Below are 26,946 nucleotides of genomic sequence, written 5' to 3' on the forward strand. Positions count from 1 at the left end.
CTTGGACAACACACAGAACAAAGGTTACGCTGCAAACGTTAGTTGTTCCGACACAATGTACAAACCCTCGGTCCTTTACATTCAGGGATTACTTTCAGGCGTAGGCTGGAAATGGCCGTTGAACTTCAAACAAGGCGGTTAGGCAGTTAAGTACTGTCCGGGAGGCGGGGGTACTGCCTGCCCGGATGTAAACATTCCAATTTTGCTTTCGGCCGTCGTAGCACACGGACGTTGTTCTTTGCCGCTCTCTGCCTGACAGCTTTTCTTTTCTGCATTATTGGTGGGAAACTTTACTCTTTTTGTTATGGAGAAATCATCCAAACCTTCCTATCCCCAGTGTGTATGTCCTGGGGTAGGGGGTAAAAAATGTAACTCTTTCCGGTCTAGAGTCGACGTGGACCCACACGCCCTCTGTACATCTTGCAGGGGACGTGTGTTCACGCGACGACCCTTGTAGTGAGTGTTGCTCTTGGTCCTCCAAGCAATGGGGGAAGTTCGAGGGGAGGAGATGTTACCGTCGTAAGCCTACCAAGAAGTCGTCCGAGGGAAACGCCCCCGACGACTCCAGTGGTGGCGAATGTGTTGGGCTTGTTTCTCCCTCCCGGCGAACTTCCCCTGCTTGCTCCCTCTCCCTCGGGTGAGGACTCCCCCTCCCCTTCCTCTTTCGTTTCATCGTTTGTGGAAGGGCGCAGGGGAGAGTTGGACCGGGACATCCTCTCGGAGGTCTCTTCCCGTTCCGGAGGGGAGTTTTTTCCTCCGGAGTGGGTAGAGGCTTCCTGTACTAATCCGACTCTTGCTTCAGGTCTCGGGCTGGATAGCCAGGCTTCGATCCCAACCTCAACCTGGCTACACCTGGGCCTACCTGGCACGTCACTGAAGGGATTGGCTCCACTGCCCCCGCTCCAGTTACCACTCACTCGGCAACGACAGCCACTACTACGACCGTCACCATGTCTAGGTTTGCACAGCTCCCGGTGTCAGTAGCATCGCATCTCGACACCCAGGTTTCGGCGTCACCTGCATTGCAACACGCTGTACTGCTGCCGCCTGGCTTCCTGGCCCTGTTCATGCGTGCTGGCCCCGCCTACATGGTGACGTCATCATACCCGTATGTGACTGTCGCTGCCCCTGTTGCTGACCCTGGCTTGTCCACGACCACTGTTCCTCGCCTGACTTTCCAGCCCGGTCCTTCATCTGTTCCAGTCCCCATCCCATCGACCGTGCCGCAGCCTGACATGACTATCCACGGGGAGGCGGCGCCTGCATTCCCGGCCCCACCCACTTTTGTTCCTGGCCGACGCAGCGGCTGCTTCCACCCAGGCAAATGCTGGCTCGAGCTCCGCGGTCTCTGCCCGGGATGTATCTTCTGCTGCAGCCCCTCCTGCTGTTCCTGAGTCTTCGGCCACGTTCTCCTGGCTTGGGGGACCTGACGGCATAAGACCCCTCTGAGGCAAGAAGAATCGCTTCTGTTGAGGAAGAGGAAGGGGGAGGAGCTTGATTGGGTGGCTTGACCAAAATGAACTCCTTGTCCAGGGAAAAGGCATTCATCTGGTCGAGAAAGCCCTTGTAGCAAGCAAGGACTGTGGCAGCCCCAACAAAACCCCTGCAAGGAGCAGTGAAGAGTATTCACAGGGGATGCCGCGGTCTTCTCCCTGAGATCACTGTGCTGATGAATCAGCGTGAAGATCTCTGCGAAAAGAAAATCAAGGGTGTCTGCATCCTGAAGAAGACCCTCGAGTCCTCCTGGGGCACGGCACTCCCAATCTCTTCTTCTTGGAGGGATAACCTTGCCAAAAGCCAGAAAACCATCCTCGACTAGTCGGATGTACGGCGGGCCAACCCGAGAACCTAGCCCGAGACGCAGAACCTCGTAGCAGAACTCCGAACCGAGTCACTCTAAAGGCGAAACGCGCGATCGGGCTGAGCGAGCAAGCCGAGCCAGTCTTGAAACGTGATCAGGGGCTGGGTGAGTGGGCCAAGCTGATCTGAACCGATCATGTAAACGCGCTCAGTGGCTGGGCGAGCAAGCAAGGGTGAGCCAAACCGAGCCAGGAAAGCTTGACCTTGAACTAGCGCGTCCCAAGACATGCTTTAATCTCTTCTGAGGCAAAAGCCCCTCGAGAAGAAGATTTAAAGGGGATTCTTTTCTGCTAACTTGAGAGCTTGAACCCAAGGGTGCGAGACACGAGTTTCAGAACTGATCGAGCATTTACACCTGGGCAGGCAGGTATTCCTACCTACCGGACGGTAGTTACTGCCTAACCACCTTGTTCAAAAGTTTAATGGGTCATTTCCAGCTTTGCCGTAAGTAATTCCTAATGTAAAGGACAGATAGTTTGTTTATAGTGTAGGAACAAACACTCATTTAAAGGAGTAAATTAGCATAAACCACGTAATCCATCAGACATTATTAAACACTTTCCACAGTATCCATTTGTCCCTCAACTATGTCACTTTCTACTGCATACTTTCCATTCATTCACTCATGTTCAATTCTCTAACCTTGCCTTCTTTCCTTCTCAACCTTTGTTGAAGCACAAATCTCACAGACAAACTCTCTAAACATTCAAAAAATATTTACTAGTTCTGTCAAATTTCTTTAAATGAATCGTCATTGTCACTTATCCATTCATTTCCTTCAGTCAGTCAACAGTCAAATTATCTACATATAAAAAGAGGAACAATTAAAATGACTGTCAGTTTGGACACTTATTATTAAAAGTTTACATTCATTACAGAATACAGGTACGAACTGAACAGCATTTTGTATAAAAATAAATTACTGTACATATTATAGTAAAAACATTTTACAATACTCAGTCCAGGTTCACATGTATTAATCTCCTATGTGGGGTATACTTTCGTAGATTGTTTAATGAACGTAATAATTGTTTTTGTTTTGTACATATAGTAAAAATATTACATACATTTCCTCAAACACAATAAACCAGGTATGGAATTTAAAAGCATAGCCTTATATAAAAGTAATTGTCGCAAAAATTGTCTCAATGAATACATGGTACATATAGTGTAACCCACTTGTCAAGTTACAAAAATCTTCACTGATGCATTTACATCACTATATAAATGTGAACATATTACTACTAATTTAAAATAAGGTAAAATGCCTTTATTCTCTTGCAACAATCACCAATAAGATATCAATGTAGCCACTCACGTGACACAAACACTTTTACCATTAACGAATCACTGGATTTTTACATGCATGACATGAAATTTGTGAAAGATAACTCCACTTACAAACCGCTCATGAATCCAAGCAACCGTCTTTCAAACTTTGGTATCATTTTTTCTTGGTGTTTTGCCATTTTCTTGATGTTAGGTGTACCGGGTAGTCAGGCTAATGTTGAAGAAACCTTAAGCAGATGTCGAATGAGATCTTGTTGGGGGATATCTCACGTCAGCTCCTGTAATGGAAAATTATCACATAGATATTCCTTCGTGGGACCAGGGTCCCATTATTCAACTGGAATTGTTGACTTATATTTTCAAGGTCAAGCCAAGATGCGTAACTTTGAATCAAATTGTGCACACCGTATTCTCTGTCTTCTTGAGCAAAGAATACTGTATACACAATGTGATTCAAAGTTACCGATCTTGGCTTGACTGTGAAAATGATATGTCAACAATTCCAGTTGGATAATGTGATCCTGGTCCCACTACGGAATGTGGTCTATGTGAAGATTCTCCAACACAGGAGCTAACATGGGGTACCCCCAACAAAATCTTATTCAACATCTGCATAAGAATTAACATTATTCAAGCCATTAAGAAAATTATGACAAAAAAAAAAAAACTGAGACCAAAGTTTGAAAGATGGTTTCTTAGATTCTACAGTTATAGTCTTCTGAAAAGGACTAGACAAAAGTCCTAACCACAACACTGTAGGCGTCAGAGTCTGCGTTTGTGAATTTTTCCTAAACTCGTTCCTTCTACTCCCAAGTCAAGAGAAAGTTCTGTCATACTTCCGTTGCTGGTTTTACTGGGCACATCCACATTGCTCCAATGTAACACGAGACGATGTTGATACTACACATTTCCTAAAATGAAGAGTCCTAGGTCTTATCATCCTTGAAGAGTTCCTCACTTAAAGTGTCTCCCTCTGTCATCTTGGCTGCGTCTTGGTGGTAACTTTTGTCAAAATGTAAGAGTTGATTCTTGTCTATCGACTGCCTGCCATTGTCATGTAAGGAGTCCCAGTCATGGTCTATCCTGTGTCTATATTGATTTTGTTCCCAGTTGTAATCATGATATTGCATATTTGAAACATGTCCTTATCAAGATCCAGTCCTTAGGTAAGGGTGTGTCCATACTGTGACTAGACATGACACATTACTCGTTTTTGGTTGGGTTGTCCTAACCGCCAAGCTCAACCCCAATCATCATAAAAAATTCCAATAGTCTCTTGCCAATTAGCTGCCCATAGTAAATGTTTCCTTTAACTATTCATGACTAATTACATAAAAAAAAGTGATCATGAAGGCTACAAAAGCTAGTCTAGGATTGATTCAGATGACTGTGGCTGTTACTAGTCCTTCTCATAACCCTGCCTGGTGTTGCCAAAGGAAGTCTTGTTAACAGGGGCCATGCAGGCAGTGGGAAACTACAGGTGTCAGATAAATGACTAATGATACTTTGCAGTTGTGACATGACTAGGCTGGGAGATTCTCAAACACAAGTATAGTACATTCCCATGCAGACACCTAAAGTATCTGCATACCAGCAAGAACTACTGCATAAGTCAACTTCTTTGAGCTTTCCAGTCCTTGCAACAGCTCCGTCTGACATTTTTGCATGAGAGAGGAAAAATGGTTTGCCTAAACACCATTCACATGAAACAGAGGGAACAGAAGTGACAAAAATAATAGAAACTGGATAAGGGAAAAGATGATAGGTCCAATCAAAGATGGAAAGTATAATGCAGCAAATGATAGGTTGTAGCCCTCATGTACATGGCTTCCCTACCATTAAAACCTTCCAACGTGCCTACAATAATGTACTTGCCTCGCTAAGTAACTGCCACTAACAGGGCAATTTACTTTCCAAAATTAGTCAGTTAAAAGGACCAATGGAGAAAAACTTATAAAAAATAAATGTCTGGGTCTGAAAATAAGACACTTCTTGCAAACACTTGAAAACAGAAACCTAACAAGTTCAAGACAAGGACTCACATCTTCAACTTTCAACAATGCATGGAAAACATACACTACAGTATACATATTCTTCTTTACAAAACTAACATCATCATCTCTTTTCTGCAGTCTCCACCTCCCAGCTGATGCTAGCACCCATTCGCAACTGTGGTGACTAGCTGGGGCAGGCTTGGATAAAACGTAGGACCTTGTCAGCGAGTTAAATGTTCTATTGAATAAGTAAAAGAAAACTGTAAAGTCCAGTCTCATGAATTCAAGTTTAGGTGGACAGGTCCTGTATCTTATCACCACAGGCAGATATAATGTACAAGTGGTAACCAATTCTCACTTACAAGCTCCAAAAGTCAAATACATTCTGAACCCACTAGAAGTCAGATAAAATAATCCACAAGAATTTCAATTTTTATCTGATCCATTCTCACTGCAGCAAAAATTTTGCACGTGTATAATACAATTCTTTACAAGCGTACATTTTGTTTTAAATTTTAACACGTGAGTGGCACACTTCCATTAAACTGACAGGTTAAACTATCTAAAAAGAATAAAAATTTAATAAGCTGAAACACTTTGTCGTTAGATAAAAACAATATTGTCAGAACTCAAAACTAACTTTTGCTTTTCCTAATACAGGTATAGCAGTCTTGACTAAAAAAATAAAATACTACAATCAAGTCCATCCATGGAAATTGTGACTATTTTCTATTAGTGTATAAAACTATAAACATTCTAGAGTATCTGAACATAAAAATTTTCAAGTCTTATAGTTTCCTGTATGGCCATAAATGATTTAAGCACCATGAATTGATGTACTTATATTTTTATCTATTTATTTATTAATTTGGTGGGCTTGTTCCATATGGATAGGGTTCATCTTCTAAATGATAAAAATTATAATTATTGTAACTCAACATCTTGTCATTTACCTGAGCAACTCTGCTTGTATAAGTTCTGCTGAAAACAGTTTTAAATAAGAGATCAGGAATATCATTTTAACCTTGGTTTCCCCCTGATTATGCAAGGAGTTATCTCAAATGGCTCTAATGACGGTCTTCTGTTTGCTTGTTGAGTGACTGCCTCCATACCGCTCGAATTTGGCACGGTTTCCCCGAATTTCTCCTGCGACAGGTTAAACTGAGGCACACGTCTGGACAACCCAACACATCTGACTTTCTTACTGCAAGCAGGGACTGTCTGGGGACCCTGACCCTTATATCACTGACTCTGACTACCCTCTGGACAGGAAGACTGCGAACAGATGACTTGGAGTTTACGTACGGCACGCAAAAAGAATCTATCGTGGGAGCTTTAACGAAAGGTTCGTCTTCCCACTTGAAAAACTTGCAACTCTTCCTGCTCCCTGTGCCACCGTTCGGGCACGAGAAAAAGTACCGCCCCTCATTCGGTCCTGGTTTTGAAGTGAGGAGAAGCTTAGCTCTTCTGCCGCAACCACAAAATGGTGGCGTTCTTTTGTACTTGAAACAGTTTTTGTCACTTTCGACCGACGACGCCGAGGACTTGTTCAGGTGCATGGGAGTGTTCACTAAGGACTTACTCAAACCAGTGGATACTCTTGAACCACTGCGGACAATGGGTAAGGCTGGAGTTTTAAATGAATCTGATGTAACGCTATGTAACTTTGGAGTTGGGAGTGTATTGGCATGTTCATTTTCATTTTTTACAGTATTAGTTATACACTTTAAAGGGATCAGAGGCTTAGTTGACTTCCTACCACCATTACAAACATTTGAAAAAGCAGCCTTTTCAGAAACCCCCCCTGCTTTGACGACAGCACGGCTACCTCCACCCAAATCCTTGCTGCTTGCGTCAGCGGGACCCAAATTATTTCCCATTAAACCTGAAAGACCTAGACTAAAACTGATGCAGTCTGAGTTATCTTTATCATTTCCATCCTCTTCCAAGTCCTCCCTGGAAGCTGCTGCTCCACCAGACAACGCTGGTCTTGGTACTTTGCTGTGCTTGCGTCTGTCCTCAGCACCTTCCGAGGGCCTCTTGCCGAGGATAACTTTCTTCACCTGGTTAAAAAGTTTCTGCGCGGCTTCTCTGACGGTGATACCCTGTGGAATTGCATGGCTCCTTTACGATGATAAAAACACGAGTCGTCTAAACTATTTAATAATATCGGCGAACGTTCATTAGCAAAGTCAGAATCAGATTTACAATTCGGTACTGAAATGAAGAAGACAAGTGAATGTCTTACAAACAAAATACAATCAGTTTGGCCTGTCAGCCAATTACGTAATACTGCTTTTACAGTTAAGGTAAAACAAACCGCACAGTCACTATTCAAGATTCAAAACAAAAGTAGGAGCTTAGAGTACGGTTACAACACTGCAGTCAAACAAAATGGGTCTGATCAAACACTTAAAAACTTAATAGTTTAGGTACATGCAATATCAGAAGACTTTAAAATCTCATGTACGTAAAATGCTTCATACATGTACTGCCCTACACACATGCTCAATAAAATCAAGCACTTCTATATACAGTCAAACTGATGAAGGTAAAAGTTATTTTTTGACCCTCGTTAAACAATAAAACTATATGAAGAATGTCACTAAAATCTCAATTTCTAAAAAATTTATGGTACATGAAATAACCAAGGTCACTAAAAAATGACTACTTTTGAAGTTGAATGGAACTTTATACATGTAATCATTCACAAGACAAAACTCAAAACCAGTTCACAAGATTTTGTAGAACAGTCATACAAATCAAAGCAATATTAAGCACTGAAGATTAACAGGAGGGGGAAAGCACTTCAAAACCTAACCTTAGCTTTTGCTGTCAGGCATTTTGTAATCTTCAAAATGCATCCGTCCTTGGCCATGCGAGAAATCAACACGGCGGTGTTGCGAGTGTCACATATGCCCGAGTGCTCTCGCCCTTCGAACGAAATGCCCAGATCTTTCAACGCTCCTGCCAGACCTTGAGGTCGTCGCTGGTAGAAATTCTGTGCAGAGAAATGCACTTGTCTAGTAATCACAGAACTTTATCTTATGCTAAACACTATCTGCTATATTTACATAACACACAAAGACCAAACCAGTATATAAGATTACAAATGAAGTACTTTCAGGAAATGAATAGTACCACTTTTTCTTAGTTCACAAGGCCACTTCTATAAGAAAATATTAGAAAGCACACCTTGTTACTTTGGAGCATCAAAACACCCATCACCTCTAACATTTGTTAATACAGAAAACCTCTTTACATTACTACAAGACTCCTGGTTTCCTAGATTCTGATGACAGGGGTTTTATGATAATCCTGCTTCATCTATGAGCTTCATAAAGTTCTGGGTCTGACTCTTCTATACTTGTAGTTTTGCTTTACTATTCGTAACGATGTTTGTGCTTTTTAACTTTCCCAAACCCAAAAAGGGAGGGTTGGAGTCAGGAAGGGTATATGTCTGTAAAACATCTGCCAAAACAAATTATGCATTGAGGCATTCAATCAGTGTTAGAAATTTTAAGAAGGCACCCAAAGCTAGCCTTAACTCTGTGGCCATACAAAGGCTACTCCATCAAGAACGGGTGCAGAAGAGGCTAGCCCCTTAAACTTTGGAACTTTAAATGTAGACAGCATGACATGTGATAACAGGTGCAATGAAAGTTAGAAAAGTACTGGTAAGGTAGTGATAAAGATGCACAATATTGTATGGGCTAGAAGTGGCACCACTAAAGGAAGCAGAACTTAAGTTGGATGTGGCAGAGATGAGATACAGTACTCGGATGAGTGGAGTGACAAGGTGAGGCATCAGTAAAACTTGCTGGTGTCAACATAAGCCTCAGCGTAAAGACTGAGACGGTCTGAGCACCTGACGAGGAGGGGAGATAACGAACATGTCACGGGAGATACGGAAACAGAAGTGCTTGGGACACAAAGGAGAGAGAGGCCTAGTTGAGGATTGAGAGACTGCATTCACGAAGACATGAGAAACAAATTAATAGACCAAAGAAGGATATGAGATAGAAACACCTGGGAAAGTCTCACCAGAAACAGCGACCACAATCGGGGATTAACCCGAGAAGAATGAGCCTTCAGTTCTGACAGGCAAAATATTGTAACATTTTTTTCTGTATAATAGATGGATTGGACTCAAACTCTTGGAAATTTCTTTTACATCAAGTTACTACTTTCATTTATGGAAGGGGACCAGCCCTGTGGGAGCTAAACAGCTTTGCACAGTGGTCAGGTTAGACTACTTACTAATAATAATTTACGACATTCTCGAGGTTCAAAACAGGACGAGAAGGAGGATGAAGAAGTTTTACCAAACCACTGAGTTACATTTCTACATTTCAGATGAAAAACCTGATGGATCTGTTCATAAAAGTTAAATGTCTAGCAAGATGGAAGATGAAACACTTGGGGCATACCACTTAGTTTGTCATCCCTTGTCCCAAAGTGACCCATTCCAGTGAAGCAACAGTTAGTATTCTGTACAAATGAATTTCTTTTCCTTAAATACAGCCTCTGAACAGGAGGTTATGTCATTTCACTTTGTCAAAATATTTTCTTCACCATTTCATATATTTCATTTTTATTTGAATGATAAAAGCTACTAGGAAGTATACAAGAGATTTTTACTTATACTGAGTGAATAAGATTATGTAACTTAAGAAAACCAGTGTAATGACCTCTGGTGAAGACAAAAAAAATTGCTGTCAAAATGGCTAAACCAGGGAATCATAAAATGTGATGATATGAAGACATGCTTTCTTTTAGCCCCACCCTAAAAAAAGTTCACAACTTGGAATAACAACCTAATTAAAAAAACCTTTAATTTCACACGACAAAAACCGTCTTTTACAGTGACAAAATCCGTACCTTATAAGTCAGCTTAACGTCAATCCACTGGTTAAAGAACTCTGGTTTCCTCAGCTGTTTTCGGTTGCACTCGTAGTGAAGGCACACGCCTAGATCCCAATCTGAAGGACAGAAAAATAAACAGCAAGATAAATTACTTCATTCCTTCATACAATCACATTACAGCTTGAAAAATTAACTGTGAAGTCATTTAATCAAATCAAAACTTGGCAAAAGAACTTGAAAAGTTCACAGTAACATAAAGAAGTTCTCAATTGTAAAATGAAAGGAAGATGCCACCAGTTGGTGGGAAAACTGTAACAGTTCAACTTTACTTCTGTAAAGCAGGATTGTTTTACAACTGGGCAAAAAATGGTAAATTGATATGTTAAATGGCTTCAATCAATTCTAGCTAATGCTGATTTGCAGCAGGCTAGGGCCCTAGAATTTGGGGACATGTCTCTACAAAAATAATGTTCTTCATCTACAACTCATTTCAAATCATAATCTGCAAATAGCCATTTCATAGCTTCATCACTGGTCTTGGTATATCTAAGGTATTTTATAGTTTAACATAGGGGTTTGTAGGCTAAACTTTGGTTTTCTGATTTCTCTCTGTAAATTCATTTTTAACTCTTTATCACCTCTTTGCTCCATTCCTGCTGAAAGTGTAACATCTAATTACTAGAAGTATCTTCAATCACTCCTCTACTCATTTTAATGAATGACCTTACATACAAAACATATCTCTTTCAACCCATCATATCTCTTCTAGATTCCGTTTCCAAACGTTTTTCTTAACCTTCTGCACCTGAATCGCTTAGACCAGTAATGACATCTTTGTTCAAGCTATAACTTGCACAAAACTAGTGGAATTAACTACAAAAATAGCCATATATTCCACCAAACACTCACCTGACCAGGTGGCAAAGGTGACATGTTTAGAAGCCACGCTGGTGTTGAAAGACATTTGGTGCTCATCGCATAATTTTCTGATCCACGAAGAGAACAAACCCAGGCAGGTTCCGAGAGGGACACCGGCTTCGACCTGCTCTTGAGTTATTCCTTGGAGAGAGAGAAGACGACCTTAATGTCTATTGTTATATTTATGTAGTGTACAATAAGCTGTTCAAATATGTGTATGCTGGATAACTATAGAAATAATCAGATGCTTGTTATTGTATCATGAATGTGTTCATCATACTCTTAATTCTTTCTACATATTAGGACAAAATTATTAATGATTTTATCTATGTGATTGCTCACGATGATATGAAACATTAGGACCATCTAAAATGACAATCAATTTGCTAAGCATAGCTGGAGTACCAAATGAATACAATATATGAAACAATTATAATGGATAAGACTCCACTAGATTAGGGGGCGAGAAAAAGTATCTTAACCCCAATAATAAGCAAAAGAATTAAGAGGTATGACAGTTTAAAATTCAGGGAAGAATAATATTGCTAATTTTCGAGAAGGCTCTTACAGAAAGGCAGAGATATATTATTAAAAATGACAAGCGTTAGTTCAGCTTCATGCCAGGGGAAATTAACAACAGAGGCAGTCTTTACAAGGAAGCAGGTGGAAAATTATCAAGCAAAAAGGAAGAGACTACACCTTATATTTGTGGATACTGAGAAGGCATTTGATAGACAGAGCACCAAGTCAGGCAATCAAAAGCAGATTTGTGTTGCAAGAAACTGGTGTCATAAAACCACAAGACAAAACTAGAGTAAATTATTGGGGATAAACAAAGACCTAGGAGGAAGAAGTTCTGACAGGAGTTCGTAATTGAGGAAAAGTTCAGTCAGAAAACATCACCACAGATGCTGTCAGGTATTTGTGAACTTAATGTGACATAGGACATCACCACCGACGCTCAGGATTTGTGAAATTTAACTGGAATACAGGGTTCCTTTTGCGTGACAGTAGAGGAGAATGGGGACCACTGGAAGGAGAAATACCTTGCTGTCTTGGAAGGGCAGGGCCTATTTAGACTACTGGAAAATACGAATACCTCAAGAGTAATCAGAGGAAAAATTTAAAAAATGTAAATAAGCCCTCTACTGCTTTACATAGCCTGCTAGAACTAGAAAGATATAAATAAATTAAAAATGATTTTGCTCTGCAATGATCTGTACTTTAGTCACAACTCAAAGCCAATCACAGTCATCACTGCTCAGCTGCAGACTAACCTGTCAAATTCTTGCAAAACTCCGAGAGTATCGGCTGCTCTACGGGCATAACGTACTGATGAAACTCGGACATAATTTCTCCCGTAGCGGTACGTAACAGCACCGCTGGAAATTCGATGATTTCCTGCCGACCCATGCGCGCTCCATTATCCCAACAGGTGGACTCGAAGTCTAACACAACTAGAAAATCAAATTCTTGAGCTGAAAGAGAGAATGTCACAACATTTTCCTTTATAATTTTCTGAATAAAAGTAAGAATAAAATAGTAAATTACACAAGTAATCATTTTTTCTTAATATAACTGTGCTAAGCACAAAGATCTTCAATGCTTACTAGGATACGAGGTGGTCTGAGCGATAAAAGTATAAAACTCCATACAGTTTCAATAACACTACATCTTTTTTCCTTATCAGCTCATAAAACCATGACTTATTGTTTGCCTGCATGAATATTACGATAACATCTCTCAGTGACTTTACAGACTTCAAAAATATGAAGGTTTCTCTGGAGTTACAAGATCTACAACTAGAAAACAATACAGCACTCACCAACTTTGCACGCACGTGACGAACCTTCCTTCACTTTTCTCTTCTGGACTAGCCCCAACTCCCTGGAAATCACATTAAAGCTCAGAATATGCACAATATGGCAAGAACATTCTGAAATTGTCTAATTTTCCAAATTTCAACCACCTGTAGCCGGTGACAAGTTCTACCTCCGGCCAAATTTTCATCAATATCCGTACGTAACTTTTGCACGATCTCGTAGCAGTCAGGCAAATAGAATGAACCAGAAGTGTATAATGTACACTTATTGGGGATAATAATGATTCAGAATCCTGGTAATTCAATTTAGTCTATCATTATTCAAAGATAGTTTAACGAAACCATCTGAAGAATTTGTTTCAATCTTCAGATGACGACTCAGTGAGCCGTATAGGGTAAACCCAACGAAATTCAAACAGTGAGGTTCCAATGCATCATCAGGATTCATAACTGTGCTTTTTAAGGACATTTAATTCATTGCACAAATAAACTTAACAGATCTATAACAAGAAGATTCCTAACTCAGATCAGTAAGGCTAAAATGAACAAAAATGTGTAACAAGAACAAATATACTATGTTTATTCTATGCAAATTTATTCTATTAATAAATTAATATAACAATACATTAAATTGTGTAACCCATTCAGACATCAGATGTGTTGTTTAAACTTTAACATACAATACAGTACTCCATTCAGCATTCAGAATCAACATGTTTAAAATTCATCACAGCTCATTTTTCCCACCCATTCTCCTGACATGGCTAAGCCTGAGGTGAGTAAGAGAAGTGTTCTTTAATGAAATATTTCCCAAAATTTCCTTCAATTCCAAAGAAAATGTTTTGAGTCAAATCTTTCTCTCTCTTATTTAACCAATAGGTTTGAATCAACAATACAAACCCACATTTGAAAAACCAAAAAGGGAAAAGGTACACTCAAGTTTATTCATGTAAAAGTTCAAAAGGCAAATTTAGGTAGAGTCCAGAGAGGCATCTGAACTCGACAGCGGCTGGAAGCGGAGTCAGTAAGTTTCCAGCTCACACCCAAAGCTAAATCCCACGTGAGGAACAAAGGTTTGTATCTGTGCAGGAACAAAAACTGAAGCAATGCAATTGTAACACCATTCAAATTAATCCTCGTCTCTCTGAGGTTCGTACGTACAAGTATCTGCTCGGCATCGTAACGCACCTGTAAAATTCGCAATACTCACAGTGCCAGCCGCTTGGTAGCCATGACTTCTCCGCAGGCAGAGGGTCATAGCTCTCGTTCAAGGACCTTAAAAATAGGGGCTCCCATTTCCACCCATGTGACTCCAACCCGTCACAATCCGCACGATTCTCTCTGCTGGTAGGATATCATTCCTGATCTGTAAATAAGCACCAAAATCAATGATAGTGATCCAAAGAAAGAATATCGCACAGAAATGTTGTTAATGAATGAAATGTTTTGACTGGACGATAATAAAAATGGATGCACAGTACATAATGCAGTAGAGGTGTGAGAACTTGAAAAATCTACCAAGACATGACAAATTTACTGGAGTTTTTCTATGTAAAATCATAAACAAAAGATGGTCAATTTCTCATATTATATCGGTGGATTTTTCAAGATATCTCACCTATACTCCATCGTTACACACACCCTTTTTTATGTTGTTACGACAAAATATTTACCACTGTTTATCTATGCTTGCAATTACGTCTGTCTCTCTCACAGCGATAATAGGCCCTAATCAATGTCTTTTGTTTGTCGACTAACCGTCTTCCCTGTGCGACTGGTTCTAACCTATCTCAGAAGTCTGGTAAGGTCATATACCCTCTGGGGCGTGTCAAGGCGGGATTTAGGCAACATGTGGCATGCGACTTGACTGGCTTTCAACCAGACCTTTCATCCTGGAGACATGTTGCCTGTGGCAGGGCATCATCGTTGTTGCTTTAGCCCTAGGGATCCGTTGTCATCGTTGGCACGACAAGCCGCATCGTCGACCGTCGTCGTCATTGACCGACGTTGTCATTGAGTGTTGACCGTCATTGTCATCATCGACCGTCATCCCCAAAATCGAACACACGACTGTCCCATCGTCGTGACCTCGTGGTCATCAAACGGCGTCGTTGTCGACTGTCGTGGTTGTCCATCGATCATCGACCATCAAAGTTGAGTCATCGACCGTCGTCGCCGTCAACCGGCGTCATCGTCCGTTGTCGTCGTTGTGGCAACGACGAGCGTTCAACACTAGGCAAGAGGCTAAATCACGTGGCATGCATCAGGATATAGGGCAACACGTTGCCCTGATGGAATCCCCCCTTCACCTAACCTGACCAGACCTTCCCAACCTCACTTAGCCTAGGGATCCTAGGGCACAGTGCCCTGACCTGGCCAGGGGGCTTTGCCCCCACGGACCCCCAAAAATAACACTGACTGTCCTAGTCTCCCTACTCTGCATATTACCAAAGTGACTCAGTTCATAGCCACCCCCTAAACTGAAGTTAGGTCATAGGTCATGCCCTATTGCTGTATAGCCCATGGGCCTAAAAATGATATAAAATTGACCAAAATGTTAAAAGGGGGGTAACCCTCCCCCCAAAATGGCCGGGTATGGCCACGCCCCTTCGGTGGCCCCCCATAGATTGGGGGCAGGTTCAGGCCGGCTGCGTCCCTCTAATGGCCTTGGAATATCTGAAATTAAGCCTTTTAATAACATTAATTACATATAATATTGAAAGAAGATATAATTAATTGTTATAATAACAAATTCACAATGTTAAATTAACCGGTTGTTATAATATTAACTTTTATAAAAAGGTTTGAATCACTAAAGCACTTTGAAGTTGTAGTAGTATAGTAACGTTAACGTAAACAATGGCTTTACCTTTGTAACGGCTCCTCCTAATATTCATTTATATATTAAATCTCCTTATATTCCTACCTATATTTCATGCCATTATTTTATCTATATATATTTCAGATGTATGTATAGGAAAATTGAATTATTTTGACACTTTAACACTTATTTTCAAAGTGAAATGAGGTTAAAAGATTAAAAGTTCGGAAGGTCTAGTGTAACTTCGGTTAAAAGTTGTTACAATAGTTATTTGCTATCGATAAATGGCTCTTAATAAATAAAATACAACCTTTAAGGATTAGGCCGGACTTCTTTATGCATGTTTGTTAATGGAGTGATCTTGAAGATAAATTTATATAATAAATACTCCTTTTTTATTGTGGTAACTTGATCTGTTAGGGAATGCAGCCTCGTGAATGCTTCTAAAATCGAGTAAATTGTAAATTGTTCTCATGATTGTTTATGATAGAGATGAATAAAAGTGAATATGAATAATATGAATAATATATGGATGAACGCTTGACTCAATGATGAGATTCTGAGGCTAAAAAAGAGGCTTAAATACGACAAATGGCAAAGTTAAAGTCTGAAATAGATGTGAGGAATATTAAGGAAGATGAGAAATTGAATATTTTCATTATAAGAAAATCAGAGAAGCTGGAACGATCATGAATGCATTACAGGCCTACAGACTTCTGGGAGCTTAACAGGAAATGCAAAAGAAGAAATTAAATAGTATACAAAACTCAAAGAAGATGAGAAAATAAAGCAAAGTAAAAGAAAGAAATATAAAGCATATTTAAGAAAACGTCACAGAGTAACTGAGGAAGAGTAGAATCAGGAAAAGTCGTTGCAAAGACGTGAAAATTATATTGAAAATAAAGAAATTAAACACTATAACTCACTCAGAGAATAAAGGAAATAAGAGAAAATAAAGTAAAAGAAGGAAATACTGAAAATATATAAGAAAAGCCACGTGAATAACTTAGAACTTGGAAGAAGGAAGAAAATTAGATTAAAAATGAAGAAATTAAACACCATAACACGTCAATGGAAGATGAAAAAACAAGATAAAATAAAATAAAAGAAGGAAACACTAAAAAATATAAGAAAACGCCAGAAAAGCGACGAAAACGGGAATAAAGGAGGAAAGAAGAGGAGCCGTTACAAAGCCAACACCCTCCACCCTCCATCTTGTTTGTTTACATCCGTGAAATTTGGAAAAAAAATCTGCCCCATCATTTCCAGACTTCCAGACCGTCCGCCTCCACTTCGAAGAGGAGGAAAAAGTCCCAAAGTCCCGACATGTCGGCCCTGGACGAGGTCGTCCGGCTCCTGGAGGCGCTGTCGTTGGCGGACGACCCTAAGAAGTACCTCCTTGACCTTAAGACCTTGATGTCGTCCCTTGACCCTAACCAGCAGCTGAAGCTTCTCAGGGGCACCGAGCTTAATATACTCTTCGACAGCTTGAATAGCTCCGATGGGTACGAGTATTCACGGCCGTGGGGGTCTGTGCCCCCCCTTTGTAACGTATGGGGTATTAGGGCATGTGGGCATTAGGGCATCGCCCTGTTATTTAAATGTCCTTTAAATACCGAAATTAATTCTTAATATAATTCGTAAAGGTTTCCAGCCGGTCGCCGACCGGGACAGATTACTTCCATTTTTTGAGGGGGTCTAAGCCCCCCCCCCCCTCGGGCAGGTCAGGGCACGTCGCCCTAAGTTAGGTTAGGTGGGTAAGATCTGGTTAGGTCAGGATCTGGCATTTGTAGAATTAAGTATTAGGGAAACTTTTGGTAAAAAGTGTCGTTTCCTTCACTGGGGGCGTTGCCCCCCCCCCCTGGGTAAATAACACAGCGTCATATGTACGAGGAACCTGTCTCGTTCGACGACTGGTGGGAATCAGGCCGCCCGACTGTTGTAAAGTTTTACCGCGTAATTTAGTTGCGATTGTGCCGTTCCGGTCTAGCCTAGCCTTGTGAACGTCGTCACGGAGGGGGTTGTCCCTAGGATAGGTTAGGCTAAGGGAAAGTTAGGTTACAGCGTATTCCCTTTTGAAGTATCTCTCTGACCCGCAGATGTAGGCTTAATATATGCAGCGCTTACGCAGTTTTATCTCGATGCCGTTTAATATCTTACTCGTAGACGCGTTACTTACGTCATGCCCGTGTTGTCAGCTTGCTTTAACTCTCTCTAAAGTGAGTAGGCTACAACATCTACTTTTCTGTGAGGCCTAGGCTAGGCTGCTGAGGTATTGGTATTGGGCAGAAACTATAACTGTGTATGTGTTATAAGCTACTACGTGCTTTTTTTATCACGTAATTAATCGTGTGATTCAGAATGTTGAATTACTGTACTTATTTTGTAATTATGGCGATCCCAAAGGTCCCGTCGTGTCTCATAAAATGGATATGAGTTGGGGAATACACTGATGCAAAACCAAAGATGGTTCTTTATGATGTAGCCGAATTCGAATCCAATTTTTGTTGGAGTTGCGAAACTATTTCCATATAGTACGAAACCTACATTTCTTAGTGGTCCATCATGTGTTTTAGGGTAGATAAAATACTTTTTTAAGTGTCAGTTAGACGATACAGTTGTCCTCATGCACAAATTACTTTTACTTATAAAGACATACATTTTACAATTCATATTCCGTTCATGCAGCTGTCTTATACTTAAGGTCTAAAGTATCTAAAGTATTCCTTAGTCCTTGGGTATATGAAGCGTGTAGGGAAATGTACGACAAATGGTAACTTTTAGCAAATAATAATTAGGCGCTTAATAGATACAACCTCCATATGCTGATTTTTACTGCTTGTTTTTGATAATTATGGATTATCACGAAGTAATTACCATATGCTCGTTGGTGATTTCATAAAATGTACTTATTCCCGTGAAGAAGGGAAGTTTCCATTTTTCATTTATTATATTTAATAAAGTAAATTCTAAAGTAAAATGGGGATAATTGCAAGAAAAAAATAGTTTTTTGTCACTGCTCTGATGAGTTTTTCTTTCTCATGCATATTATATGCTGTCCATTACTATTTGTAGTACGAGAAAAAAGCAGTGAATAGATTTTGTAATATTTTATTAGAATATAAGATGCTCTTAATATTCAACTTTATTACCTTATTGCAGGGAACAGGTGGAGTTGTGTGTCGACGTCCTGAACTACCTTTTGCCGCTCATCAGCTCTCAAGAAGCAGTGGAACGCTTTGGAGACCAGCTGCTTCGAGGTTTAGGGCATCCAAACGAAAATGTTCGGCACTTGGCCATCAAACAGGTATAATGCACAATTTCAAGTTAGGTTTTAACCTGTTGAATTGGTTGTTGTAAAATTCTCGTTATTTCGGGATCTCTTGGTGAAAGGACGCTTTGTTTGGGACAGGTGATGATAAGGTATAACAGTTCAGATGTATATATCTTTATCATACCCATTAGATAGTTTCAAATAGCATATTAATACATGACAATAGAAATAAGTACAGTAATCTTCTAAGATACACTTTATGATGAAAGATAGGTTCTTGAGTGTGTTGACCACCTCTGAGCAATTACTACCTAATAATCTGTCGTAGACAAAATGAGGTTGAAAACAAAACCCTCTGCTGGGTTCCACCTTGTATTCCTCTCCCTCTCATCGCCTGATAGTTTGAAGCCCGATCATCCTCTATTAAAAGGAAGCAATGAAATAAACGTATGTCGTACCTTCTTAATCTCTGCTGTTTAATCCATAGTTAGCATCGATGATTTTCATAAACCTTGTCCAGCTGTTTCTGTACTGTGTCCCTCCGTCACTTGTTCCTTCGTTTCTCGTGTCATCTTGAACGCAGTCTCTCCATCTTCTTCTTAGCAAATTCCTTAGTTGGGGTTGATGTTTTTATCTTGAAGAGCTCATTTCGTAAGAAGCAATTTTGGCAAATTTTTCAAAGATGAATACTCTTCTTGACTCCAACTATCCCTATTTGTCTGGGGTTTGGTCTGGTGCTGATGTGGGCTGGCCTTCTCTCCCGCACCTCCAGTGGGTAGGTTAGTCATACCTTCTTAATATTAAGTACATAAACTCTGAAAAAATCAAAGCTTCAGGAGTAGTTGCATACTGGTTGTGAGCTAGGTAGAGATTTGGATGAATACTAGGGTACCTTATTGAAAACATAAAAGGTACCCTTGTGGTTTCAGGAAAGCAAAATGTAGGCAATGTCTGTACCCTTGGACAGCAAACAGCACCGTGAATAGGTCCTGAATTCCCAAAATCTTAATACATGGCTAATTACCAAAACATACATCCACTGATTACTCATGTACGTTGCCTATTTGTGGTTGAGATACTGAGACACCCATCAAAGGAATAGATAGTGACTCATTTTTTTTTCCAGGTCCTGCAGTGCGCTGAAAGTGAGAATGGAATGGTCACCCTCATCACACAGCATTCTCTGTTGTTGGCTGTTATCAATTCGCTGGGAGATTCCTCTCACAGTATTGTGAAGCTTGCCATAAATGCGCTTGTTGCCCTGTGTGGTCAGCAGACAGGTTTAAATGCAGTGTTTTCGAACGAATGCATCACCAACTTGCAGAACATAATGGCCAAGTCTGATTCGGCACGATTCAACGTTTACGAGGTACGTAGAATACAGTCTTGGTCTTTACTTTATCAGCAATTATCACACTGCCTTTTTTTGCAGTGATTTCTGCAGATTTATCTTTCATTTGAAAGAAACTTGTTTGTAAATTTTTATAAAAGAAAAAGGCTTTCATATTTGAAGTGTTAATTAATATCTTTCAGTGTATAGTCAAGATCAGCTTGCTTGGGGACATGGCATTGGGAATGGTCTCCAACTCCGGATTGCTGGACAGGCTGACCGCCGAAGTGACCACTGGCGACGTTTTAACCCAGCTGAACGCCCTCGAGCTCCTGATTCCTCTTGGGAAGAGTCATTCGGGGATGAAACACTTGCTGGAGGGTGGTGTCATATCTAAGCTCCAGTATCTGCTGTCACTGGCTGAGACAGACCCCATGGCTGCTATGTTAATGCCCGGTAAGGGAAGGTTTTTGAAATACAATGTCTTGATAACGATTTGATACATATAGTTATACACAGTTTAACCTTATTGACAGTCCAAAGGAAGCTATTAATTTATCTCATTTTCATCTTGTGTTCTGTATGTTAGTGAAATTTACCTGGATAGCGTCATGTCAGTGTTACCACTCACAGGGAAAGCTTGGGGCCACAGTGAGTCTGAAGATTTCATTATTGTCCTTCTGGTAATCTAACATTAGGAGTGGTAGAGGTAAGGGATAGGTCATTGCTTTATCACACAATGTCCTGTGGGCTTCCAGACCTCCATCTGTACCTCAAAAAAACAGTACGGTCATGTAACTGAAATCTTTCAAGCCTTGAGCGTGGCTTGAACTCTGGAATACCACACCGTGAAGTGCAGTAGAAACTAACTGAGTTACCATGGCTTGTATGTTGCCTTGGGATAATAATGAAGCTTTCGGACATGTTGGCCACAGCCAAAATATCTTGAGATGTCTTTTGGTGACTTCCAGCATTCACCATTTTCAGTCGACCACTTTTTCTTGTAGTGACAAAAAATATTGATTCATCTTTGGATAGTTAAAGCTGAGTACTGGAAAGGCTTATTGAAACTACAGGTTTTTACAGTATGAAAATATTAGTATGGTATATATAAAAATATTTCTGCACACTGTATTTTGCACTTTCAATTTCAGGTCTGGTTAAATTCTTCGGTAACATGGGTCAGTGTAGGCCGCAGCAGATGGTAGATGAATTTAGTTCTGTGATGCTGATGATTCTTCATCTTGCCTCGGGCACGATGGACTTGGGGGATCCCATACTGCAGATAGTTGCAATCGAAACAGTTGCTCACATTGGCGCGACAGCAGAGGGCAAGCTAGCTCTCGGGAAATTCAGTAAGTGTTAGAATTTTTGAGGAACGTCTTGATGACAGCAAATTGCCGAGTCACATTCCTAGGCACTCCTAGGGCTCACCCACAGGACTAATTCTCAAGCGAAAGGTCAAAATGAAAGGTGCTGGGCAGCTAAGTACAGAGGGACCTTTAAAGCGAACTTATGAAAGGTAAAATGAAAAACCATTGCAGGTGTGGTTAAAAAAAAGCTGTCGAGGTAATTACAGTTGCTTGTGCATTAGAAGAAATTAGTTAGGATGTACTTTGTTTTTATTTAGGCCTTAATACTGCTAGGATATACTCTTGCATTACAGTGCACGTTAAATAAATAAATATGCTGTTCGTACTTCGCGGAATTTCAATTATCGCGGCTGGTCTTGGAACCTATCTCCCGCGATAAACGAGGGGTCACTTTCTTACACGAGTTTATGTGAATTATACACGTATTCAGATATAGTATTTGGACGGTATTTAATTTATCAGAGTTTCTTTACCATTGAAGTACCTTCTCTCATGGGTCATTCTGCACGCTCTGTCGTTGACTTCACTGTATTCACATTCACATAACTGTTTTCGTTCAAAGTTGGTAAATCCCAAGGGGCCATTTACTAACAGAGCAATCTACTGTAGTGTAGACAGCCCTTATGTGTACAAAGCACTATCGATGCCAATAAGAAGAAGCTTTGATGAACTGTGCACCTGGCTTGAGGTTTTTGTTCATATCTGTGATCTTTTAACTTATCCGTCATTATAATTTTTCTTTCCTGTCTTTTTCAAGTGTGCATTCCATTCTGGAGGAGCTTATTTTACATTGCAATGGCCTTTTTTTTTGGATTTGTTCCGTACAAGTGTTTAAGCTGGGTTAATAGTATTGATTATTCTTCCCAAATTTTACCATATTATGCATACTTCAGTATTATTAAATCGTAATTCCTGCTTGGTGTTCAAACTGCATTGAGTCGGTATTTAAAAAGAGCAAAGTGGTTTGTTGAAGATGACTAAAAGCATTAAGAGCTCGTAGTTATCAGAAGGAGAGTTCAGTTACATGAAGTCTCAACTTCACATGGTAGACAAGGAATAAAATGGTTTACATATGAAAATTTTTAAAAATATCTTATATGTTTGATGATTTGATTTTTCTTCATCCTCATGAATTTGTTCATTATTTTTTTACATCATATTTCTACTTAATTTTGTTCACCATCAAACGTCAGAGCCTGACTGCATGTGAAGTTGTTTCCAGAAATGTAGAGTGCCTTCATTTTTGTCAATTTACTCCGACAGAAACAGAAATGGATGAGGTCTTGGATATGTTGGGAACCAAGATACGGATGGCCCCTTCAGACCAGCGAGTCCGCGTTCTTGAAGCACTTTCACAGCTCTTCTTCTTGAATGTAAGTACATGAAAGTTCTTCGGTATTAAACTGGAAGTATGTGTTTAAGGACATTAGACATAAACTGCACATTATTTACCATGTTCACTTCATTCCTTGGCCGTTCAATTCAATCTTTTGTGTTGTACTAACCCTATGATTCTATTGTGTAACTGTATACGTAATATTTTAACTTTCTGTCGGGTGTTCAAATCTGTCATATACTTGAGAAATCTTCTCTCTAGAAACAGTCTGAATGGTCTCATATTGCTATGGGCATTCATATGTTTCTTCATAAATGGATCTGTTGGGTATTGACTTAATATTCTTAATATTCATTTTAGAATAAATTACCTTGTTCTTTAAGTAAGGATCTTGGTATACCTATGCCAATGGTATTGATTTCACCTTACAACCACTGATGCCTTTCTTCACCTCGCAGATGGAAGACCACACAGAGGAACTTCTACAACTGCTGGAACTTTGGTGGGCAGGCGTTGGAGGAGTCAGCCTTGAGAAGGTGATTGCCGTGGCCCGTCAACCTTTCACGGACCTTCACTGCGCTGCCCTCGAGCTCCTGAATTCCTTAGCAAGCATGCCGTGGGGCCAGAGACTAATTTTCTCAGAACCAGGTAACGGGCAACACCCGTTTTTATTGGGGTAAATTGTTTTGTGAATTGAATCTTTTTCAGGTTAATCATTTCGCCTTCCTTGGTGCAGTTAGGTTGATTGAATTGCTGGATGGCTTTTTTATCTTGAAACTTTAATTTTTATATGTCAGCAATTTTTCTCTGGAGTTAATTGGTCTGTTTGTGATTACAAATCATTGCGAAGGACTTTCTCTTCACAGGTTGCTTTGTCTGATTTGCAAATTCAAACGTCTTGTCGTCAGTGGGTAGCAACTGTAGGCAATATTGAGAAGTCTGTTTGGTTTTTCTTATCTTTTTCTGGGAACCATCTGACCAAAAGTGTGTCTGATTTCGTGTACGACAACATAAAAACATTTGTCAGTGTTAGGCTAGTGGCCTAATATGCAGACAGTAATGAAGAATGCAATTAGATCACTTGGTTTTAATTTTAGAGAATAAAGAAAAGTAAGACATTAAGACAACTTATTGGAATATATTTATATGGTTCAAAACCTCTGTGACGACAGAGTCGTAGGACCATTCCTTTCAAGTCCTTCTTGCCTGACTTGTATATAATCATCATTTTCTTAATCCCACAGTTTTGTATATTTTGACAGTAAACTTTTGCTTTTTTTGTCATAATTTTAAGTCATTTCCATGGATATTTATTACAGTAAGCTCCTGCATTCTGTCAATTTTGAATCATTTCCAGTTGAATTTAAATTGGTGACCTATTACACTATGAAGGATGTGTGATCATGGCCTCAGATTTCGAAGTTCCGTACAACCATTTTGTCCGCAATTGCCGGGTATGAAATTCTTTAGGACATTCGGTAGGAAATGAGAGAATACCTTCAGATGTTGGCTGCAGATATTTACCTCTCTCTTTTATCATTACTTCTGCTAAGAAATCTGCCACCAGTGGTAACCAACAAGACTGAACCATCACATATTTTGTGGATAATAATCCTAGAAAAATGGTAAAAGGTAACTCTGCATTACAGTGTGTCAGAATATGACAAATATTTTGTAAAATAAATGGGTGAACAGCAGAGTTAACTATTGTACTTTGGTTTGTGGAGGGCAGTTGTCAAGCACTTTATGAATGATAATTATCAAATTTAAAATTTGATATGATTTATGAGAGCTTGGTCAGAATGACCTGATGCTGGAACCCCTTGGTATTAGCAGCTTTCTGAAGTAACAAAATGGTCTGCAAGGGTCAGCGTTCTTCGAGACTGAAATTAAACTATAATGGACGATGACCTTTATTGCTGCCTGTGTATATGACCATTCACAGACTGTTGACAGCTGTTTCTTGGCTATCATATTACGCACTACTTAAGGGTCTTTGCGACGTCCCTTCGGCCCCAAGCTGCAACCTCTTATCATTCCTCTGTTCATATTCTTTCTTCCATCTGACTTTACATCCCCTCTTAACAGCTGTTTCATAGTGCAACTACGAGGTTTTCCTCCTGTTACACCTTTCAAAACTTCTTTCTGTCAATTTCCTTTTCAGCACTGAATGACCATATAGGTCCCAGCACTTGGCCTAAATTCTATATTCTGCTCTGTTCTACACACAAAATTAAACACAGTTTGGATCACTTACGTGCTGGGGTACTGTAATGATGTTTTCGTCTTTCATTGAGGGGATGTCACCTTCAGGTACCCTAATGCTCTTATAGATGGGCCTTGTCCTGGCAGACTTTATTTTGTATATATTTTCATCCTTCATTGTGCTTGGGAATGGGAACTGCCATTGCTGTGTATGTTGCCATAGATATTAGGTGTTGGCATGTATTTCTCATGTCCTGTGCCTCATAATAGATTTTATGATGAATAACTGAACGTATCCGTGGTGTATCTTGCATAAAATTGCTGTAGGAGTTCTGATTTATAATACATTGTGGCAACTTTGGTAAACAAAATTTTTACAAAAGATGCGAGAAAGAACAGGTCCTTGCATACCATTTTCCTCTCTATTGATGATGGTATTTTAATTCTAAGACATGCATTCTTAAAACAGTAAATTTTATTTGTTAAAGCATATAGAGACACCACCCTACTTACGAACATTCAACTTACAAACATTCAGAGATAAAAACAAATGGGATCACATATTAAAATATGAAAAAACGTACAGTACTATTTTGATTTGATATCAGACTCTATTTAAATAGTTATGAAGAGTACAGTAACCAACTTGCAAACAATTCACCATACAAACGGCTGTCCGGAACGTAACTAGTTTGCAAGTAGGGTGGTGTCTGTAATTGTTTTTCTTTACTAATTCTCTCGAACTCCTTGTCACAGGCCTTATCGAGTACATACTAGACAGAAGTACGGAAAGCGTAAAGGAAGGAATGGAGAGCAAATGGAACATTGTAGGGACGCTAGTGAAGTCGCACACCAGTGCGTTCCCTTACCCCGAGGGGTACGTCGGCAAACTCACCAAGTACTACAACGAAGGCCCATTTTTCGTCGAGGCTTGCATGGAAGTTGCGGTGGAGGGCGAACAGTAGCGGTACTGATCGAAGTGATATAGGAGAAGCATAAGGCATTGATAGACAAACCTTAGAATTTATTTGTAACAATTTCAGGATGGTTATCCAGTGTACACTAAACTTGTATAATATGCATTTGCAATCTTGTTACACTTTTCAGAACGGTAAGATACGTAGGTATATTAGTATCCCCTTGTAAAGTCGGAGGAATATTTTTGTAAAATGTACAGGAAAAGTAAATAAGATTACTGTGTCATTTGAGCTTTTTCAGGTCATACAGAGAGGTCTGTATTTCAGAGATTTACCATTTCTTTTTTTGTTTTCAATAAAGGCGCCGCTTTCGTTCAACCGAGGACGTAGCATCAGCGGAAAACACTCCAGTTCCTGTGATGCTGTTTGCTGAAATGAGCTTCATGCTAATTAGGCTGTACCGAGTATAATCCAGTTTTAATTTTCCAAACTTGCTCCCTAGTCAAAATTAAAATTCCAAAGTTATCGTATAAAAAGCTGCAGAACTTACTACATATTAGTTCAAGGATTCTACAGTAGGCCTCGGCCTATATGTTTTGGTTAATTTCAGGCTAGGCATGAGGCTCAGGGAATTTTTCATGTTTTCCTTGTGATATATGAATAAATAATTCACTGATTTCTTTGTAACTTTCCTCCACCCTCTCCTATCAGTTGTTTCGTAGTGCAACTGTGAGGTTTTTCCTCTTGTTACGCCATTCCAATCTTTCTACTCTCATTTTCCAGTTCAGTGCTGAATGACCTTGTAGGTCCCAGCACTTGGCCTTTGGCCTAAATTCTATCTTCCATTCCAATCCATTCCGTTGGTACATCAGAATAGCTATGGAAGTGAACTATCACTTTACACTTGACTGCGTGACATTGGTGACTGAAACAGTCGTGA

The 26,946-nt window shown here is 39.9% G+C and overlaps 2 protein-coding genes across 4 annotated transcripts; one reads left to right on the top strand and one right to left on the bottom strand.

Annotated features, from left to right (window-relative positions):
• Positions 1–2,696: 2,696 nt before the first annotated feature.
• LOC136856381 (ERI1 exoribonuclease 2-like) lies at positions 2,697–15,607 on the bottom strand. Of its 3 annotated transcripts, none has more exons than XM_067134203.1 (8): positions 15,541–15,607; positions 13,961–14,116; positions 12,754–12,815; positions 12,206–12,406; positions 10,920–11,069; positions 10,026–10,126; positions 7,966–8,145; positions 2,697–7,361 (listed from the first exon to the last, which is right to left on the bottom strand). In XM_067134203.1, exons 2-8 carry the CDS (start codon positions 13,981–13,983, stop codon positions 7,305–7,307), a joined length of 774 nt encoding a protein of 257 aa, XP_066990304.1. In that variant the 5' UTR covers positions 13,984–14,116; positions 15,541–15,607; the 3' UTR covers positions 2,697–7,304. The 3 variants fall into 3 exon arrangements, with proteins under 3 accessions (XP_066990304.1, XP_066990302.1, XP_066990303.1); XM_067134201.1 differs by having other exon boundaries at positions 2,697–7,249; positions 15,541–15,602; XM_067134202.1 differs by lacking the exons at positions 7,966–8,145; positions 15,541–15,607 and having other exon boundaries at positions 6,039–7,249; positions 13,961–14,115.
• A 1,103-nt stretch (positions 15,608–16,710) lies between these two features.
• On the top strand, positions 16,711–26,685 carry LOC136856383 (26S proteasome non-ATPase regulatory subunit 5). Its single transcript, XM_067134209.1, has 8 exons — positions 16,711–17,076; positions 18,734–18,878; positions 19,972–20,214; positions 20,379–20,631; positions 21,330–21,530; positions 22,812–22,921; positions 23,343–23,532; positions 25,846–26,685. The coding sequence occupies exons 1-8, from the start codon at positions 16,898–16,900 to the stop codon at positions 26,052–26,054; spliced, it is 1,530 nt and encodes a 509-aa protein (XP_066990310.1). The 5' UTR covers positions 16,711–16,897; the 3' UTR covers positions 26,055–26,685.
• Positions 26,686–26,946: the final 261 nt, after the last annotated feature.

This window comes from Macrobrachium rosenbergii, chromosome 35 (assembly GCF_040412425.1).
Source record: "Macrobrachium rosenbergii isolate ZJJX-2024 chromosome 35, ASM4041242v1, whole genome shotgun sequence".
Lineage (NCBI taxonomy): Eukaryota > Metazoa > Arthropoda > Malacostraca > Decapoda > Palaemonidae > Macrobrachium > Macrobrachium rosenbergii.